At 46.7% G+C, this 22,199-nt stretch overlaps 1 protein-coding gene and 1 pseudogene across 11 annotated transcripts in view; one reads left to right on the top strand and one right to left on the bottom strand.

The window, feature by feature from the left end:
* Window positions 1-22,199, bottom strand: part of RPAP3 (RNA polymerase II associated protein 3) — a 385,109-nt gene that overhangs the window by 18,577 nt on the left and 344,333 nt on the right. For all 11 annotated transcript variants that reach the window (XM_086919117.1, XM_086919121.1, XM_086919116.1 and 8 more), the window contains one exon: window positions 11,843-11,940. In XM_086919117.1, the coding sequence (XP_086775243.1) occupies window positions 11,843-11,940 (98 nt within the window). The remainder of the gene's footprint in view (window positions 1-11,842; window positions 11,941-22,199) is intronic.
* Window positions 4,572-5,526, top strand: LOC147751229 (dead end protein homolog 1 pseudogene; annotated as a pseudogene).

Here is a 22,199-nt window from a genome sequence, read left to right as displayed (position 1 = left end):
CTAAAAACACAGTATGACCTATCTGAAGGCCTCGATCTGCTGTGAAGTTGTAAATGGTCTTGGAAAATCTGGACACAACTGGGATCAATGGGGAATATGGATACATGACTGGGGACCCTGAGAAAAAGCGACTGACACTGTGACACCATCACCCCTTCTCCTTAGATAAGGAAAGGTCGGATGGGATTGAACCACAATGTTCTTTATTGTGTTTTCATCTGGACTTTGGTTTGGACTTACTGGAGGACTTTCACTGTAAAGTAGACATCTCGGGAGCTGGGCTAAGTCAGCACCGGCGACCTGGGGCTCTTTTTCCTTATATTCGTCGATTTACAACTTCAGTTTTTGGTCCTGAATAACCTTAGGGTGCTTGAGGGCACCCATACTACACGACTTAGTGTAGTGTGGCTCAATGATTAGAGCGGCAGACCCTGATGCAGAGGTCTAGCCCGGGACCAGGGTTCAATTCCCCGCCTCGGGGGGTCTTGGGCTCAAAATTCCATGGACCTGATAATTCTCGCCTCGGTGCCTATTCCAATCATGGAGTCCCACTCTGCAACTCTGGGCAATAGCTTGCCTAATCTCCACAACGGCCCCCACAACGCTAAGGATGCCTGGCCTCCACCTTGGGGGTGCCCAGGAGTGGACGCCTCACAGGGAAAGCCAGGATGGGTTCCACAGCGGTATTCGTACAAGCGCCTTGAGGTTCCGTGACGATTTGAACCCGTGTTTTCAATGTTGTCGGAAATACATAATATTGGTATCAGCGAACCGCAAATGATCCATTTAGCATATCCTGGTGTTTTCGCTACGATACGAGCAAGAGTACTCCTGTTATGAACACATTTCTGATCTACCCATGGCATCCATCTTAGATCATGGCAGCCATTTTGTGTTTCTTGCCCTCACATACGCAATAACCTCTGATCACTTCATTTCGATTAAGGACACGTAGCCTTAGCCGGAGATTCACCTCTTTCGTGACACGTGCACCTTAAACCAGATCACGCTGTAGCTACATGACTCGACAAAGGCTGCCTCCTCTGCCCGAGGCCAGCCCAACTGAACTGGTTCTCGTGTCCATTGTCCCGATCATGATTAGGCGGCCGAAGCCGGTAGCCTTGCCCATTTACAACCCACAAACATCTCTTATCCCGCTTTTCTATCTTCCACACCTGGCTCCGTTCCTTTCTTTCTGAATCTTTATTAGGGGGAGGTAACGAAATTTACGATGAGGCGGTCCGGCTCTTGAATACAATATTGACAAGGGATTGTGATGAACTAGTGGGAACCCCTCTTCGTAGATGTTTTGTATCAGATTTTATAAACGGTTCCTGTGTACGCCAAATATTTATTGCTTATGACACAAAGGTTTTGGGAATGTACCAACATGTGAAGAATTCGCCTGAAGGCCAAAATTTAGTATATAAGGAGCAACCCTCTTTGTACAATTTGAACAGGCTCCTAGATACTGCCCATGCGTAGTTTCTGTGACTTCTGTGTCCCTGCAGTAATAAACCTTTGGTCTTTGACGCCACCATCGAGAAGCCCGTGTTTCTGTTTATTTGCGCACCAAGGCAGGTGGAACTCCGGGGTCTTTGGGTGTTGTTCCCTGACACCTCTGGACGGAACCAAAAAGTCCAGAACTCCAGCCTTGAGACCCTTGCGGGTGAGTAGTGCGCTATACAAGTATCAATTTACATCCTGAGCCCAAATACCAAAGACACACCTTGTGCAAGTCTGTGACTGACATCTGTTTTCTTTTATTACTGCATGGTTTGAAAACTGTAGTTTTAGTAGAGGACATTGTTCCTTAGCACAATGGATTTCAATACAGGAGTCATCGATAGGCTGACGAATTTGGGAGCAGAGCTCTAGGTCCATGAAGGAAGGCTTGGAAATAAAAGAACTGACATCAGGGTGCTGGGGTGGTGCTTTTATGAAATTCCTCTCCATCACTTCAGGGGTGGTGTGGAGCCACAAGGTGGCATCTAGCAGTGTGCTGGAGACTCCTGGAAAAAAGATACCAGATTTAGGCAGGCAACTAAATAGTATTTCGAAGTGAGGAATCTGCTGACATAAGTATCCATCAGAATATGCGATGTCTCCAGATAACGTTAATATATGATAATGAAATGGAAGAAATTTGCTTACCAGACCAAGGTAAGACTATTTAACATGTAAATAGGACATTTTATAGCACAATGGGAAAGACTGGGAGGTCTCTCCAGGCTCTACTTAATAATAGCTGGTAGTTTCAAAGAAGAGCTGGGTGTACATGCAGTCATTTATCAGATAGGGAAATAGATATGAGAGACGAGCTGGTGAAAAGGCATAATCTAGGAACAATTCAGTGACTGCAACTAAACGTTCTTAGGCTGCAAACAATTGATTGCTAGCTTACAGAGCTTACATTAGCCATGCTGTTCACAGTGACCCATGTCAATTTCCATGTTATTTTGTAAAGGATGGATAGCTATATTATTGTAAATGTGACCTAGCAAACACCAGGCCTAGTGGTGAAGTGGGTTTGGCCTCTCTGTACCCTATCTTATGCAACATATAATGTGTAGAAAGAGACTGTTTTTCTACAATAATCGACGCGTAGCTAGTCACTGGCAGGCCTCTTCCTCACAAAGACTGGGCTAATCACTAACACAAGTGTTTATGGTTGCAAAACTGCAGATTGTTTATTTACGAATTGCAATGATAACTTATTGTTATTTATGGTTATGCAACTCTGTTGTTCAATTTCTAAGTGCTTTAGCTGAAAGATGTCACTATATTCCCAGACCTGGAGGGACAGAAAGCTCATCGTATGTTACAGCAATTTAAACTTTTGATCTACAACTCTTAGCAACTAAGGCTAAGCTCACAAAGCTATCTTGCTGGAATAGCGCCCCCTGTCCACTTCTCAGTGTTCAACTGTTTAATTATTCAGGCAAAAAAGAGGACTTCTGAATACTATGACCACTGACAGTAACAAGTGCGACCCCTGTCACACATCTAAGCTACTTTTATGAATGAGGTTTTGGCTGGGGTTGAAGAAAGGGAGCCCACTGTAAACGGTACAGTTCTATCACACGGTCAATGAATGTACTTCATCTCAGCTCTCGCTGCCTGCCACCTCAGCATATACAATCCATAACATATGCTTTATTCTCTTGGCGTTATAGACTACAGCAGCACTGGGATGTACCATCCAGTTGAAGTTGTCCCATCCACATCAGGATTAAATGTTGTGTTTTATAATTTAAGGTATGGTTTTCTGAACCGTACAAGAAAAATACAACTCCCAGGTGAGAAGATTTAAAAGTGGGATCGAGAGATGGGGCGGGGAGGAAGAGGCTTAAGAAAATATACGAACTAGATTGATAATGTATTGTCATGTACATATTTGTGTACGTAATACGTGTCACACACCAAAGTACGCCAAACCATCTGTCTCCTTCAGTCTGTGACCATCACTTCTTAGCTACACGTTTGAGGAAATATGCGCCAGCTCTTAGTTTCCATGGCCTCTTGATATTAAGTTCACCAAACGTTACCCTCTTTTCCAACCGTGCCCCATTCTGCTCACAAAAACTGAAGAAGGATGAGGGGAATTAGCCGGCTGCGGATTAGAATCCCGGGGTTGGAAGGTGCATAACTGAATCCTGATTAAAGGAAGCCGTTATTATATTACTAAGTGAGCTGTTGCCTCCGGGATATCAAATAATCACAGCTAGTAGATAGGAGAAGCAGGCGACGGACTATCAGTGAATGACAGTCATTCAAATGTGAGAAATTAGTTGGTGATATTCACAGTGACCTGGTATAACTGGTTAGGATGAAGGACCCAAAGGGCTTTATTTGACGCGATTATCCATTACAGACAGCCCAACAGCTGCCCGAGTGAGGCAATAGAACGCTTGAGCCCGCATCTAATCCACATAGACAGCATGGGGGATTTAAATGTGGATTTTGATGCCTGATGATTCAACACGCAAAAACAACAATTGATGGACAGAATGCAGAACAATGTCATACATTCACCCCAGTACAGAGATCTGGGCCCAAATCCCTCGTTTTTTTGCACTCCACACCACCCCAGTTCAGACATGGCAATATGCAAATCAGCCTTGACCCTGTGCCTCATAGGAACAGTCCAGCCCGAACTGCCAAGCCATGTCTTCCCTGGACCGGAATCAAGCATCCTAGGACCGGCTTCTGGCTATCAGCCGTCTTCAGCCAGGATAGCTTGACTCCAGTGGCTTAGAGAGCCCGGGACTCACATCTGAGCGTACCCACTCGGGGTGACAAATGCAAAAACAACAATTGATGGACAGAATGCAGAACAATGTCATACATTCACCCCAGTACAGAGATCTGGGCCTAAATCCATCGTTTTTTTGCACTCCACACCACCCCAGTTCAGATGATTCAACACAGCACCAATAGAAGAAATCACTTGCCTTTTTTAATACTAAATTGTAGGAAGAGCGTCCAACACAGAGCTGATCACATGCTGGACACTGTTTGCTGTGAGAAGGAAGAGGCATGTAAGCGGTAGGATAGCGAGAAGCGAAGCCATGGAGATGGAAAATGAGCAGTGTGAGATGTGGATCAATGCTGTGAACCCTGTACACAAGGATGCGCTGTTGGGCTGGGTCAAAGAAACAGGAACCTCCCTGGTACAGGTGAAAAGTAAGCGCAAGGACGGCGGACCTCCCCCTGAATGGGCAGGTGCCACCTCCCCCCTCCTCCCCCCACTCCGGTTCTGAGGTATTCATTGGCAGGCTTCCTCAAGACATCTACGAAGATAAATTGATCCCCCTCTTTCAGAGCGTGAACAAACTGTATGAATTCCGCCTAATGGTGACCTTCAGCAGCCTGAACCGGACTTTGCCTACGCCAGGTACACCAGCCGGCGAAACGCCCAGTCTGCCATTGCTGCATTGAATGGCTACGAAGTGATGAGACCACCGGATTGTCGTGTATCGGAGTACCGAGAAGTGAGAGCTGTGCGTTGACACCGTGCCCTGACGCCTGGAGCAGGGGGAGCTGAAAATGGCACTGCAGCAGCTGACTTCCGGAATTGAGGACATCGCTTTGTTTCCAAGCACCACCAAAAAACGCGAACTTCTGGATGTGGTCTAATATAACACTCACCGAGCAGCAGCAATGGCCAAAAAAGTCTTAGTGGAAGATAACTTGAGGTTGTATGGACAGAAGCTTAGCGTGGACTGGCTGAAACCGGACTTAAAGCAAAAACTACAAATTGTTTCAGAGAAACCCACTAACTCTCCTGGTGAGCCAAATTGGATAATTTCATGTGTTCCTGCCCAGTAGTCTGAGAAGAAGAAACGGGACCATCTGAAATCCCTGGGCTGTATAGTGGATTTCCTATGCTTACTTTGCAGAAAGATGCAGCTGGGCTCTCCAGTATTCTTGACCAACCTCTTGGCTGTTAGCCCAGAGGGACTGATGCGCTTCTGGTATCAGGTTGTAATTCGGGGCTATCCAATTCCATTCAGTGGATCATGACATCCACCCCCTTCTTTTAACCATACCAAGAGGACCCACATATTACTTTTGTTAGGGTACCTCCTAGCTATTTATAAATCATACTACACCAATATACACCTAGCATTGGCGTCTTAGTCTAAAAAGACTTCCAGCAAAGAGCCCCCTTGAAGTCCCTGTTTAGCACTGGAGTGGTGATCCAACGAGGAGCTGCTCGATGATGAAGCATGACACCCACCAGGGTGTGAGGGCTCTTGTTTCTGAGTAAGCAGATCCCGGATCTACTTTCTCAGTTTCTCACCAACCTTTTTCCCCCGTGACCTTAGAGGATCTGCATACCCTAATGGACTACATAGAGTTTCAGGGAGCTTGTGTGCTGGACCTAGAAGCACTCCAAGTCCCTCTTATGTGTTTTCATTGGTATCATAGTCTGAATTTTCTGGAATATCCTCTTGAGGGGATAAGCCTGAAACTGCACCACGTCTAGAAAAGCTCCAATAAAAGGGTACCAGGGTACCTCTGAGAGGGAATAGGAGTGACTATGGCACGTTGATGGTGAAGACCAGCAAATGCAGAAGGTTTACCATAGTCTGGAGGTGGGAGACAACTGCCTGTGGTGTTATGTTATGTTATGTTAATTATTCATTTCTATAGCGCTCGGCTACTCAAAAAGAGTGTCCCGGCGCTTTATTGGAGAGAGAGAAAAAAACTGCGACATACTAACATAACACCAGATAAAAGAATAAAAGAAGTGTGAGCCAAAGATTCACGAGAGACCGGCTACTGAGTGAACAGCCAAGTTTTAAGGCCTTTCCTAAAAGCCAGCAAGCTAGTGGCTCCCCGCAGAGCCAGTGGCAAAGAGTTCCACAGCTGTGATGCCAGCAATCCAAAAGAGCGGCCACCGAGGCGCGCTTTCTTTACCCGAGGGACAACAGCAAGGTGCAGGGATTCCGACCTCAGAGACCTGGTCGGATGATAAAAGACCAGTCTCTTTTGGAGGTACTTAGCTCCCCCCTTGTGAAGAGCTTTATAGGCCAAGGTCAGCGCCTTAAAGGCGATCCTCTTGCGGATGGGAAGCCAATGCAAAGTTGCCAACAGGCCCGAGGCACTGGAGCGCCTGCTAAGACCGAAAATTGCCCTGGCAGCAGCGTTCTGCACCACTTGAAGCCGCTGCAGCAAGTACTCTGGAAGGCCCAGGTAAAGAATGTTGGAATAATCCAACCTGGACCCAATCACAGCCTGGACTGTCAGCGTCCTATGTTCCACGGATAACAGAGGAAGGAACCTCCGCAGCCAGTGGTCGAGGTAGGGGAAAGAGTGGAAGCCTGACCTCCAGTGGTAAGCTGCGACCACCACCTTCACTTTCATGGACACCCGAGGGGTGCTGGTAAATCCAAAGGGGAGCATGGCAAACGGAAAGTGCTCTTGGTCAAAAGGGAACCACAGGTAATGCCTGTGAGCAGGCAGGCAGGACGAGAAAGTGAAAGTACACATCCTGTAAGTCCATCGATCCCATCCAGTCTCCTGGATCTAGGACAGACAGGACTTGCGCAATCATCTTAAATGTCCCCTTTTTCAAAAAGAGATTGAGAAGGCACATGTCTACAATTGGACGAAGGATTCTGTCCTTCCTGGGTACCAAAAAGAAGAGAGAATAACAACCAGTACCTTACTTCTGACGTCGACACCTTCGCTATAGGTCCCTTGGCCAAGAGAGCGAACACATCCTGACATAGCAAGGAGAGGAGGTCCTCCATCAGCTTGTCATAAGCAGGTGGTCACAAAAGGGAGGGAGTGGTCACTTAAGACAAGCCCTAAAATCCAACAGTCGGATGTTATTAACCTTCAGTAGTGCACGTGATGGCGTATCCTGCCCCCACTGGATGCTCATGATGGTGGAAGGGCAAACTAAAGGGATTTGGAGACTGCAACCTCCATGGGGTGGTGGACTGACTTTCCTTTTTGGCTACCTGTACCATGATGTCCTCGGCCACAAAACCCCTTGTGACCCTTGCCCTCAACACATCAACCACGAGCTGCCACCACCATTGCACCCAAACTACATCGCATCATCAAAACCACCTTCAAAACAGGCACCTTCCCAGCCGATTGGAAACGCTCAGAAGTCAGGCCCATGCTCAAGAAACCCACAGCTGACCCTACTGACCGCAAGAACTACCGGCCCTTCACGCTCCTCTTCTTCGCAGCCAAAGTCACAGAGCAAACAGTCAACAGGGAACTGACATGCTTCATCGAAGACAGCGCCGCGCTCGACCCGTCCCAGTCCGGATTCAGTTCGGTGTTCAGGATGATTCCCAGGTTGCGTGCGTAGTCCATGGGGATGGGTGGAGTTCCAAGAGCGGGTGGACACGAGGTGTCGTTCCAAGCATCGGGTGTGGGCCCATGATGGCCTCATAGTTCCGTAATTTGGAAGGGGGTCGCTACGGCTTCTGGAAATTATGGCAGAGACAGCCCAAGGTCCACCACAATGCTAGGCCTCGAGTGCTGACAGACTGTCACTTGTTCAAAACCTTGTGCAAGTAATTCAAAGTCCTCTTCAACACTTTTTATTTTTGTGGGACTTACCAGACTTCTCCAAAGATTTGGAGAAGGACAATGATCACTGGGTACAAATTCATGAACAATTTCGGGACATTCCTTGTAGCAGAGACTTGGAATATCGAGGAGGTAATTGACGTTGAGTGTGCAAGGAGCTTGAGGAAGCAGTCCCGGAGCACCTTAGGATGCATGGCCTGGCAGTCCTCGCATGTCTTGGAGACACCAGAGACAAAAGAGAAAAATCAAATGCAGGTCTGTTACCAACATCTTTTGATGATAGGTACCGTTAGGCTTAAAACCTGTCTGTCTCCTGATGTGAAAGATGTCAACCAGAAAAAGTCTCAAAAAATATTTGACAAGAGGCTGAAAAGTCAAAAAGTGACTTCGGTAGCCTTTCTTCGAATCTGAGCTGACTGGTGGAAAAAGAAAAGAACTGGAGTCAGCGCGCTAGAGAGGCACCTATATAGGCACCACACATATCACTTCTGGCATGGACAACGCTACGTGGAGCTGAATGACGCCACCTACAAGCAAACAGGGGTACTGCTTACAAAACATATCTGGATTCAGTCTGATGACGGGATATTTTAGGGTAAGTAATCTGCAACTAGAAGACTCAATCAGTTTGGGAAGTTATCCAATGGTTCAAAAAGACATGTGAATGATAATTGGCTATTCCTGTTAGCAATGAATAGGACCAGTCAACTATTCCACATAGCTACCATAGTTTCCCTTCAAGTAGGCAGAATATGCTGGTCCTCGTAGCTAGTGAATACAGTCCAATACATGATTATCCCATAAAGGTTTACAGGTATTCAAATTATGCCAATGCAAAGATAAAATAAAAATTAAAACTCAACAGCCCCATCTAATAAGGACAACTCTGCTAGGCTTTTATATTAGCAACTATTGGTATATTTTATTTACATACGAGTAATGAAATCAGTGTGTTTATTGTACTCCTAGCTCTGCAAAACATTGTGCTTGGTGCTATAGGTTTCCTCTAAATAATATCTCTCTTAATTTAATCTGTTTTTCTGCTTAAAGCTCACTTCTGTTTATGTACCTCTTTCCCACCTGGAGCATTTCATAGCAATCACAGCAGATGTCCTTTTCGCAAAAGGCAACTACTTTTCTAGTCTACTCTCTCTTTTTGTTGCTGGATTCTTTTCGGCTCATTTTATTGTCTATGAACTCTGTGCCCCTCTAGCTAAAATCACACGCTTTCTATAAACTTCCACTAAGAAGGCAGCACCCACAATTAGGAAAGAACGATTTTAGAAAATGTTAAGAACCAATGGGCTTCTGCTTACAAGTATGAATAAGAGAGCAATTGTTCCCAAGGTCATTTACTTAGCAAGCAATGTGAGGCTAATACCGAATAAAATGCTACGGTTACGTAGCAGTGGAAACATGGAAGACATTAAACAAGTACAATAAAATACACAGACAACATTAAACATGCTTTATTAAAACCCAAACCTAGTGCCTACTTTGTGCCAATGATTCCAACTGTTGGGGACTAGCAAGCATTTGGTTGGTACGGGACATACTTTATTATCTGGCTTTGACCCAGAGCACGAGACAGAAAGGAATAAAAGCAATAACAAATGAAAAAGAGAAAGATAGGAAAATTGAGACAAAGGGAGAAAGTTGGGATGAAATAAAACCTACAAAAGTGTGATTAAGAGACTGGAAGTGTAGGGTTACTCAAGAAAAAAGGCACAACGTGGAATCAAAACTAAGCAGACTTGATATTCGGTAACTTTGAAGAAAAACTTTGGGCCCCTGAACATTTTATTTAACCAAATAAACACTGCGTTTACCATTCAATGGAGCATTGACTATATATCTTAAATGGACCAGGGACTGAAGTAAATCATCTAATGTCAAGATTCAGGACTAGGTGTACTGGAAACAAGTAAGGCTGAAGTTAAGGAAAGCCTGTAGGGAGCACCGTCTTATATGCTGTAGGTTTAAGCACCAGGATCCATTTGGCAGTATATTAAGTTGAGATGAAAAATGAGAGTTTTGGTAATTCTGAGTCTGTGACTATGCACACATAAAAGTGTACAGCAACTGAGATCTTTTTTTTTTTAAATGTCACCATTTTGATAACCTTTAGGGATGAGGCATGGGAGTAGAAAGGAGTGTTGAAATCCCCCAACATAATTTGCAGATTTGGTTGGTAGTGCCTCTTCCTTTTAACAACATATAGTTAAAGGCCTCATGGCGCAGATTTTGAGTTTTGCTAACAGAGTACTCTGTCGCTAAAGATACAGAGTACACTTTCTGCCAAACTCTTAGTCCACCCACCCAATTTTGAGCTGGGAGGACCGTCAGGCTTACATCTGATAGAGTAAAATTTGCTCTGCCAATGTAAACCTTCCTCGCACAGCCCGAGGGAGTACAGGCAGACAGAGGTAGTCCATTCGACCTTCTGCCATTCTTACTGTGAAAAGCTGGTGGGCTTTTTTTTGTCGTTCACTGCCTGGAATATCCTAGTGGTGAGGGATAAATAAATGAAAAAATGACCCCCACACTAGGGGTGACAACTCCCATGGTGCTGAGGCCATTAGCGTTTGCTTCTCCAGGCAAAAAACTCCCCCTTTAGAATTTGGCTTTGGAAAAGTGAAAACATTTAAAAGTATAATGGCTTTGTATGAACCGCCATGACAGGGGTTAATACAAACCAGGAGAGTTCAATAGAGGGCCTTCGGTGAATTTTAAATTTGGCGGGCAGAGTGAAGGCAGAGTGGCAGACCTAAAGTCCCCCACCATCATGACTACCATCACTGTCGGGCAAACTCTAAAATACAAAGTAACTTTATTATAAAGTACTTCAGAATGTGTTTTAACTAAATTTTTACAGTTCAATATAAAGGCAACCAATGTATGTTTTGCAGATCTTCTGCTTTCGCTAGGCTGTGTAGACCGCACAATATAGAAAATTAAAGAGGCAAAAACAGGAGAAAGGAAATGATCAATCAGTATAAATCTGTAAACACATTCTATATACAACACACTTAGGTTAGAAAACTGTAGACATTGGTTCTCTAATGTTTGAGTAAGGAGGTGCTGTTTAGCATTGTTCAACTAAACATTTTCAAATAGAGTATGCTTCCAAGGTGTGCAAGGATTACTATGTAAAATATGAAAGGAGCCCCCTGCTGCTGTGACATAAGAGCCTCCTTCATCAAGACAGGTAACCAGGATCCAGACTAATCATCAATTGATTCAGGTACCATGGACCTCTGATCACGTAGGTATTATTGGAATTATGTGAGCCACTTGCCTCCTGAGCTTCTGAATCAATGTGGGGGATAAGAGGGAACATGGTAAGTGACCATCTATGATGAGAATATCATAGGACATAATCCCTCTATCTTTCTGGGGGAATCAAGAAAAATCTTCAACTTCAGCCCTTCTTGCACTTTAAGATGGTTGAGCACTATCTCATGTTTTCTACAATACAGATGTAATGTCTTTCATCACACTTTGTTTCACTGGGGAGGGGAATTTTAATAGGGTGGGAGACACTATTCTGAAAAATGGAAGGGAGTACCATGACATGATCAGCTGAATAAACCCCTGATCCAGGGTAGTTTGCATTCACTTCAGAAAAAAGCATGGGACCTGTCCCCATACAGGTGCATTTTGGGATTTCTTGACAACATTTTAAAAGTTGCTTCGAGAGTATTAAGACCTACTGTAGCAAACCGGACATGCAGAAATAACATACAAATTACTTTTGAACATTTAAAACAACTTTACATACCCAAGATAAAAATCATGTAAGATTTTCAAAATCTGGTTTAGGACATCAGGTTCCAATGATTTTTGAAACAGCTTAGGATACAGCAAAGGTTCAATTTGCTTGAAAAAAGAAAGAAAACAAACAGTTTAATTAAGTGACAATACAAATTTTGAAGAAGACCGACATGGTTCAGTACCATGAACATTGGTTACTAAATACATTTCGTTCTCACCTTCTGAAAAGAATATTATTCTATCCTGTAGGAAAGTGAGCCTTTTTGCTTGGTTACCCCCCACTTTTTGCCTGACGTCTGTTGCAACCTGATTTGATATGCCCTAGGTCCCTGCCAATTAGGTTCCCAGGGCCTGTGTTCTTTCCCAAGACTTTACCTTTGTACCCACAGTTGGAACATCTATGACCACAGGTAAGCCCCTTGTAAAATGTACCATGGGTAGCAAGGGCACTGTGACCAGTGAAGGCCTCTAAGGGCAGCAGCACCGATTTGTGTCACCCTCAGAGGCCCTGTACCTTAACATCCACACACTACTATTGCAGGCTGTGTGTATTGGTGAAGAGAAAAGTGAAGAGTCAACATGGCATACATACCTGTGTGCCATGTCTGCAACCCGCTGTCTGAGGCCTAGGTTAGTCACCCCTCTAGTAGGGTGCACTAGCCCTAAGATGAGGGTACAGTGGCATGAGCCCTGTACCCCTACAGTGTCTAAGCCCATTCTTAGACTTTGTAAGTGTAGTAAAGCCATGAAGAGTATGTGGTCTGGGAGTTGGTCATTACAAACTCCTCAGCTCCATAATGGCTTTACTAAAAAACTGTGAAGTTTAGTAACACACTTCGCAGCACATTAAACACACACTGATGGCAGTATTAGATTTAATGTAAAACGCACCCACAGGGCATCTTAGAGATGCCCCCTGAAAAACGACCGATCCTGGTGTGGTTCATGCATTGCTACACGCCATTTTCCACCACCAGACAGCTTTTTGGACCTCTGGAAATAGGGCCTCTGCTCTCTGGGTCCAGAAACAAAGCCCATCCTGGGCAGAGGTGTAATGTCTCCTCCACCAGGATGGGCAGACTTGTGTAAAAATATCTAAATATCTAACCTAGAAACCACTGGGCATACCCTTCCCATATAGGGTGAACAGCAAAACACACAAGATGATGGACGGAATGTTGCACAATAGCAAAACATTCACCCCCAGTCACAGATCTGGGTTTACTCCATCGTTATTTTGCTCGCAAGCCACCCCAGTTCAGACATGGCCATATGCAAATCAGTCTTGACCCTGTGCCTCATGGGAACAGTCCAGCCCGAACTACCAAGCCATGTCTTCCCTGGACCGGAATCAAGCAGCCTAGGACCGGTTTTTTGCTATCAGTCATCTTCAGCCAGGATAGCTTGACTCCAGTGGCTTAGTGAGCACGGGACCCACGCCTGGGCATACCCTTCCCACATAGGGTGAACAGCAAAACATACAAGATGATGGACGTAATGTTGCACAATGGCAAAACATTTATCCCCAGTCACAGATCTGGGTGTAATCCATCGTTATTTTGCTCACCAAGCCGCCCCATTTCAGACATGGCCGTATGCAAATCAGTCTTGACCCTGTGCCTCATGGGAACAGTCCAGTCCGAACTGCCAAGCCATGTATTCCCTGGACCGGAGTCAAGCATCCTAGGACCGGTTTCTGGCTATCAGCCGTCTTCAGCCAGCAGAGCTTGACTCCAGTGGCTTAGTGAGCACAGGACCCACGTCTGGGTTCCCACATAGGGTGAACAGCAAAACACACAAAATGATGGACGGAATGTTGCACAATGGCAAAACATTCACCCCCAGTCACAGATCTGGGTTTAATCCATAATTATTTTGCTCACAAGCCACCCCAGTTCAGACATGGCCATATGCAAATCAGTCTTGACCCTGTGCCTCATGGGAACAACATGATTTTTATACAAGCGCCATCACTGCATGTCACCATGTTTCTTTCTTGACTCTATCTGCACCCTCTAACATGGAACTCAGCAATAAACAGAGGTACCAGTGTGTAGATTCCGAAATTGGGACCCTTTTAGATTGGAAAACAGACCACTCTATGAGAGGGGAAGGTGGGAGGCAGTGAGGAATCAGTTGTATTTGCCAGGAAGAGTGTTACTGAAGGTAACTAACATGTTCAAAAGATGTACGTTTCAAACCAGGGATTCTTTACCTTTACGATAGATACCAAAGCAGTACCTTCCTAAGATGATGGGTCTGTGGAATGGCTCATAATAAAAAGTCATGCAGGTCCAAATGGGCGAAATACCCATCACGCTGGACCTGGATATCAAAGCAGGAATTCTTTGTGAACGTATGTATTGACGCTCCAGTAGCAACCTAACAGATGTCAAGGACAAGTACTTCTTGTGCCAGCACAGTGGTAGCAGCATTGGCCCTGGTCGAAAGGACGTTAATCCGTCTGGAGGTTGCTTCTTGACCGGGGTGTAACAATGAGATGACATTATCACAACTACAAAGACAAAGACAATCTTCACGGTCAAGAGATGCATTTGTCATCGGTGCATTGGTTAAAATGAGGTGCACCTCAGAAAATTACCAAATTCAAGTTCCACTGTGACGTTCCAAAGGGCTTCTACAGAAACATATGTTGTAATTCTATATGAAATCTCATTAGAACAGGTGATTTAAACAAAGAAGGCTGATTTGGCAGCCTTAAAAAAGTGACAAATAGCCTTTAACAATGCCCAACACAAGTCCTAGCTGGGCCTACGATACAACAAACAACAACAGTTCAGACAGCTTAGTTTGCAGCAGAGCAATCTGGTAGATGATGCACCAAGTCAAACACTCTTATGACCTGGCAGCCAGAATAGCATTATTAACTTTAAGAGGAAGTTCTAAGGGTATTAGCTGCCGATGCTTAATCTACATACATGGAGGTGCAGAATGTAGAGGCCCAAGTGCAGGACCCTGTACTGTCACTACAACAGTAGATCCCCCCCTAAGTAGCAGCATGAACTGAGGACAGATGAATATGCCAAGAAGTTCTGGATGCCACACTCTCCCATCTCAAATCTGCAGACACTTGGATGACTTGGTGCTTGGTTGGCCTTGATGTTCTTCAGAACTCGAGCCAAGAGTGGTAAAGGTGAACGCATAGAAGAGTTACAAACTTCACTCTACGTGGAATGTGTCTCTTAGTGAGTCATCCTGGGAATTATAGCATGCATAAATGCTGACACTGAGCATTTTTGGTGTTGATCGAACCAGAGTTCTCCCCATTGCTTGAAAAACCCCTGTGCCACCTCTGGGTGTAACTGCCACTCGTGATCTGCTAGGTACCAGCAACTGAGTTTGTCGATTCTGGCATTTAGTGTGCCTGACAGGTGGTTCACTACTAGAGAAATGCATTCGCAAGTCAGCCACTTCAAGAGGCACAGAGCCTCCTGGCATAGACCTGACTCCGCCCTACTTGTTGCAATACACATGGCAGTAATGTTGTCTGTGAGTACCTATACTAGGCTCCCCTTAATGGATGGTAAGATGGTCTTCAACGCTGAGTGGATCATCCACAAATTCAACAAATTGATGTGACGTGGGCTTTCACCGGAGAACAGAGTACTTTAATCTCTATCTTTCCAGATGGCCCCCCCAGCCCAGAAGTGAGATATCTATCCTCAATGAAAACTGTAGGTAGGATACAGGGAGGGGTCTACCAGTGGTCCAATCGCAGTATAGCAGCCACAAATGCAGATCTTTTGCAGTATAATCCGAAACCTGGATCAATCAGATAGGTTCCCCTGGTTCTGTGACCACTGGGACTTAAGGTCCTATTGTAGAGCAGACGTGCCATCTGGTGTAGTTGACCAGCAGGATGCAGGGAGAATGTCCAGCAGCCTCAACGCCAATCTTACTGAGATCCATTTAAGAGGTTGAAACAGCAGTATTATAGCCCGCATGTCCTGGAGACTGCTACAGGGGAAGGCACAAAACTGCACTCTATCCTAAATAGATTCAGTGCACAGGAGCATCTGCAAAGGAGTCAGGTGTGACTTTGGCACGTTGATCAGCCCCGCCTCCCAGCTGAACAGCCCTCGCCCCTCCCCCTCCCACTATCCATATATGACAGTTCTTCCCGCGCGCAGCGTTCACGCGCAGCAACCGCGCCCAATCCGCGCCGAAGGTGCGCCAAAGGTAAGCCCGTCTACGCCCGTCCGCGCCTGGACCGCGCCCAGTGCCATTCCCCCTGCCCCTCGCGCTGCCCAGCCCTCCCGCATTACCTACGATGCCGCCACCCTCCTAGCCCTTAACCCCGGTCGCGCCCCCACCTGCGTCCAAGCCGCTCCTGGACGCACCCATGGACCGTTCTCCTGCCTCTCCTGCAAATTCAGCGGCACCGACAACATCCCCGCTACGACCGCAACACAGATTCCCGACCCCAACCACCTAGAATGCATCCTTCTCAACACCCGCTCGGTCCACAGGCACGCCATTGACCTTTGGAACCTACTAGACACCATCTCTCCTGACGTCGCCTTCCTAACGGAAACATGGATGAACGCCTCTTCCGCCCCTGACATCGCCATTGCCATCCCCGATGACTATAAGATCACACGCAAGGACCGCACCGACCATACAGGAGGAGGAATCGCTATCGTCCATAAGAAATCAATCCGCATCTCAACCAGCTCTGACGCCAACCTCACTAACTCTGAACACCTTCACTTCCAGATTCACATCGACCCCAAGACCACACTCAGAGGCACCCTCCTCTACAGACCACCAGGACCCCGCGCAAAATTCAGTGAAGACATCACGGACTTCATCACCCCACACGCGCTCCCCTCCAAAGACTACATCCTTCTGGGAGACCTCAACTTTCACCTCGAAAAGATCTACGACCGCAACACCGCCACCCTCCTGGACAACCTAGCCAACCTTGGACTTAAACAACTGGTCACTTCCCCCACCCACATCGCAGGTCACACACTCGACCCCATCTTCACCTCCAGCAACCATGTCTCCTTCAGCCACACTACAGACCTCCTCTGGACTGACCACAGCTGCGTCCACTTCACCTACAACAAGCCGAAACCCATCATCCACCTCCAACCAACTCTACAAAGAAACTGGAACAAAATCACCACGGAACAGATCTCCTCATCGCTCCTTCAAACCTCCCCTGCCCTCTATTCTAACGCCAACGAAGCCGCCTCCAACCTCACCCTTTGGTTATCCAACACCGCAGACACCTTAGCACCACTGAAAAAACGCCAACACAAAATCAAGAAGGCCTCATGGTTCAACGAGGACCTCAAGAAATCCAAGAAACTATGCCGCTCCCTTGAAAAGGCCTGGAAAAAAGACTCATCCGCCAGCAACAAGGACGCCTTCAAAAACGCCATCCGTACTCACCACCAACTGATCCGAAAAGCCAAAAAAACAGCATTCAAGGATCGACTCGACAACAACGCCCATAACAGCAAGGAACTTTTCAACATCGTCAAGGAATTTTCCAACCCCTCGGCCAACTCCAACGACATCACCCCCTCTCAAACTCTCTGCGACTCCCTAGCCTCTTTTTTCCACAACAAGATTGCTGACATCCACAACAGCTTTGACAACCAACCCGGAAGCCAACCCACCCTACCATCAGCTGACTATCTTCCCCCCGTTAACACCCTCAACGCCTGGAACCCAATCACCACTGAGGACACCATTCGCCTGATGAATTCCATCCACTCTGGATCCCCCACAGACCCATGTCCTCACCACATCTTCAACAAAGCAGACTCCGTCATAGCTCCGCACCTCCGAGACGTCATCAACTGCTCCTTCAACTCCGCTACCTTCCCAGAAGACTGGAAACACGCTGAACTCACCGCCCTTCTGAAAAAACCAACAGCAGACCCCACCGAACTCAAAAACTACCGCCCCATCTCACTTCTTCCATTCCCGGCCAAAGTCATCGAGAAAGCTGTCAACAACCAGCTCGCCGCCTTCCTCGAAGCCAACAAATCCCTCGACTCCTCACAATCTGGCTTCCGAGCAAAACACAGCACTGAAACCGCCCTCATCGCAGCAACAGACGACATTCGAACTCTACTGGACAATGGAGACACAGTCGCCCTCATCCTCCTCGACCTCTCCGCAGCCTTCGACACAGTCTGCCACAGCACCCTTCTACAGCGCCTCAGAAACATCGGAATCCAAGGAAAGGCACTGGAATGGATCACCTCGTTCCTCTCCGGAAGAACCCAGAGAGTCCGCCTCCCACCATTCAAGTCCGAGGCCTCCGAAATCATCTGCGGCGTACCACAAGGATCCTCACTCAGCCCCACCCTCTTCAACGTATACATGAGCCCCCTCGCGACCATCGCCCGCCAACACAACCTCAACATCATCTCTTACGCGGATGACACTCAACTGATCCTTTCTCTCACCAAGGACCCCAGCACCGCCAAAACTAACCTACACGAAGGAATGAAAGAAGTCGCCGAATGGATGAAACAAAGCCGTCTGAAACTGAACTCAGACAAAACAGAAGTCCTCATCTTAGGTAAATCCCCCTCTGCATGGGACGACTCCTGGTGGCCGGAAGCCCTCGGAAAAGCACCCATCCCGACAGACCACGCACGGAACCTTGGCGTCATCCTGGACTCTTCACTTTCAATGAACAGACAAGTCAGCGCCGTATCCTCATCCTGCTTCAACATCCTTCGCATGCTCAGAAAAACATTTCGCTGGATCCCCACCGAAACAAGGAAAACAGTCACCCATGCTCTGGTCACGAGCCGACTGGACTACGGAAACACCCTCTACGCAGGTACCACCGCCAATCTACAGAAGAAACTACAACGAATCCAAAACGCCTCAGCCAGGCTCATATTAGACATCCCACGCAACGAACACATCTCTGGTCACCTTAAAGACCTCCACTGGCTACCCGTCAATAAGAGGATTACTTTCCGACTGCTTACCCACGCACACAAATCACTCTACGACATAGGACCAGATTGCCTCAACTCTCGTCTGTCCTTCTACACCCCCTCCCGCCAACTTCGATCTTCCAGCCAAGCATTCGCCACTGTCCCTCACATCAACAAAACCACCATGGGAGGCAGATCCTTCTCATACCTGGCTGCCAAAACATGGAACTCACTCCCCGCTTACCTTCGCCTCACCCAGAATCACCTAGCGTTCAGAAAACAACTTAAAACGTGGATATTTGACAAATAATCCCCCTCCACTCCCCAAGCGCCTTGAAACCCTCTGGGTATGTAGTGCGCTATATAAATTTTATGACTTGACTTGACTTGACTACGAGGTTCACCATTGTCTTGAGGTGGTCTATAACTGCATCGGGCAAGCCCTTCTTCACAGCTAGCTATAATAGTATGCAAAGACTGGTACACCTGCCTCCAGAATTACACTGCAGGAATCACATTCGTGACCACACGTAGTGCACTGGTGAAGCTAAACGGGAGCACCGCAAACTGAAAATGCTCCTGGCCCAGTGTAAAACACAGATAATGCCTTGGGGGAATATGGAAATACGCATCCTACAGATCCAATGCTACCATTCAGTCTCTGTGATCCAAGACTGGCAAAACCTGGGCAGCGTGAGCATCTTAGATTTGTTCTTTTGTAGGAAAGTGCTGAGAAGGCGAAGATCTAAAAAAGGATGCAGGGCTCCGTCTTATGCCACAAGGAAGTAGCAGGAGTAACATTGAGTTTCTAGTTCTGAGCCTGGAACCCTTTCTATAGCCCCTTTGGCCAAAAGGGACTGCATGCTGTTAAACATACACGTATTCCTCAGTCAGCCTAATTGATGGGAGTGTAAAGTGTGATGGGGTAGAAAGAAATGGGTGGGCATAGGCCGGTTTGACAATTTGGAGTACCTATTTGTTCAAACTGATGTCCTGCCACCCTTGGAGGAAACCTTTGATCCTGCCTCCTACGTTATGGAAGTGTTTTGAAAAGGACACACTAAAGTGGTTTTGAGGTTGTGGGGGTAGAAATACAATTTAGTGAAAAATATTTGTTGAGCTGAGAGCTCTGGCTCTTTGTCTGAAGGTGCAGAATAACAAGTTTCTGGTAACAATGTATCTGGTAAAGACATATGTTAGTTGTAGATTCCTTAACTTAGAATTTCCCTCAGGGGTCAGTTTGGATCCGGATATTTTTTCTTCAAACGTACCCCTGGTTAGGTGGCTCCACGCCCATCGTCTTGGGCGCCAGGATGACGTTGCAGGACCTACATAGACGCATTCTATGCCACCTTCTTACAATTGCATGTCAGAGGATCATTTGGCACTTCTCCGCCAGGAAGTATAGGCTCCCTGAGCCAAGGGAAATATGGAGAGGGTCCTTGTGCACAAAGTAAGTTGTGGTTGTTATTCTGTTCCACAAGAAGGAGAAAGGTCTGCGTCCTATTGTAGACCTCTAGACCCTCAACTTCTTCCTGGGAAGGAAAAGTTCAAAATGCTCACCCTAGCCAAAGGTTAATCTGCACTCGACCCAGGAGACTGGTTGGCGGTGTTGGACTTGCAGGTCGCTTATTTTCATATTCCCATCCTGCCAGCCCACAGACGTTACCTTTCGTTCACGGTGGGCCACAAGCATTTTCAGTTCACCATGCTCCCCTTTGGCCTCAGCAGCACCCATCAGGTGTTCACAAAGTTAACGGCGGTGGGCACTGCTCATCTGCGCAGATTACGGGTTCCAGTATTCCACTATCTTGATGACTGGCTGTTGAAAGAGGGTTTGCCCCACGCTGTTGTCTCTCACCTTAAGACTACAGCAAACCTCCTGCATTCTCTGGCGTTCCCTATGAACATTCTGAAGTCATACCAGACTCTGACTCAGACGCTCCCTGTCATCGGGCTGGTTCTGGACAAGGTGCAGCTTCGGGACTATTCTTCCGAGAAGCGAGACTGAGATATTCGGGCTATGACACCGATGTTTCAGCTTCTATTCCGGAATTCGGCGAGAATGATTCTGAGGCTGCTGGCCTCATTACCTCCTGCTGGTGGATCATGCGAGTTGGTTATATGCAGGCTTTGCAGTGGGACCTGAAGTTCCCGTGGGGAAAGTATCAGGGGAATCGTTTTGACTACGTCCAGATCTCAGAGGGAACTACGCACCAACTGCAGTGGTGGATAGCGGACCAAGAGTAGGGCAGAGGAAGATCCCTTTCCCTTCTCCAACCAGATCTAACAGTTGTGACGAAAACGTCGCTTCTGGGATGGGGCGGCTACTGGGCGATCATAGGCGTCTGGTCTCCGGCAGAATCCAGTCTTCATATCTACCTTTTGGAGCTACAGGCGATCAGATTGGCACTGAAAGCATTCCTGCCCTCTTTCAAGGGGAAAGTGGTGAAGGTGTTCACAGACAACTCCACCGCCATATGGTCCTGTAACAAACAGGGTATGGAGGGGTCGTTGACCCTTTGTCAAGAGGCTCTAAGGCTTTGGATATGGCAAGAACATCGGGACATAACCCTGGTGGTTCAACAAATGGCAGTCTCCCTGAACGCCAGGGCGGACTGACTCAGCTGTAGTGCCCAGTCTATCACTGCCTGTGCCACTGAAATCTCCAGATCACCATCTTAAAAATACTTCGCTCTTAAAGGATATCTTGCAGCCATCTTTTCTTTTCTTCGGCTGCCAGATCAGCCTTCTTTATTCAATTCTCCTATTGTTAACAGATTCTTTGAGGGCCTTACTCATCTGTTTCCTCCATCTCCATTTTTATAAGAAAAGGAGACGAGGAACAAGCATGGGTAAATGCAGGAAAATATGCTACAGCCAATAGAAATGGAGGAAAGTTAAATGGCAACACAGGAACCAATGAGAAGCCAGGAAGGAGGAGGCAAGATGTAAATCCCTTTTAAATTTAAAATAAAAACAATAGATTTCTCAAGAACAGCGCAAGCGCTGTGCAGGCAAAACCTAAAAAGGCCTTTCCATGTCAAACAGTTAAAGCCACAAGAAGAAAACATTACTTTCAGTTCAAGACTTCTCGTGGAAACTATCTACCTGCAGATTTCTCACCTTTTTAATATCCCCAGGCATCAGTCTGGATCTGGAAATTTTGCAACAGCTCTCCTGTGCCGCTAAGTGGTATCAGGTCAGTCTCATCCTCGGTTAATGCACAAACATGAGGTCATTGGAACCACACAGCGCTACTCCTGCGCCATGACATCAGTTCCTGGTCCATTCCTTTTTTCAAAGCCCTTAGAGGCAGGGACGAGGCCAACCTAACGTCAACAATGAACATGCAGTGCAGCCAATCTAACTTGGAACATTATTATTTAGATGACAACAACCTTCCTTCAGAAGGTAGAGGTGGGTGAA

This window comes from Lissotriton vulgaris, chromosome 1_1 (genome assembly GCF_964263255.1).
Source record: "Lissotriton vulgaris chromosome 1_1, aLisVul1.2, whole genome shotgun sequence".
NCBI classification, from domain to species: domain Eukaryota; kingdom Metazoa; phylum Chordata; class Amphibia; order Caudata; family Salamandridae; genus Lissotriton; species Lissotriton vulgaris.
This window is presented reverse-complemented; position numbering and strand designations above follow the sequence as displayed.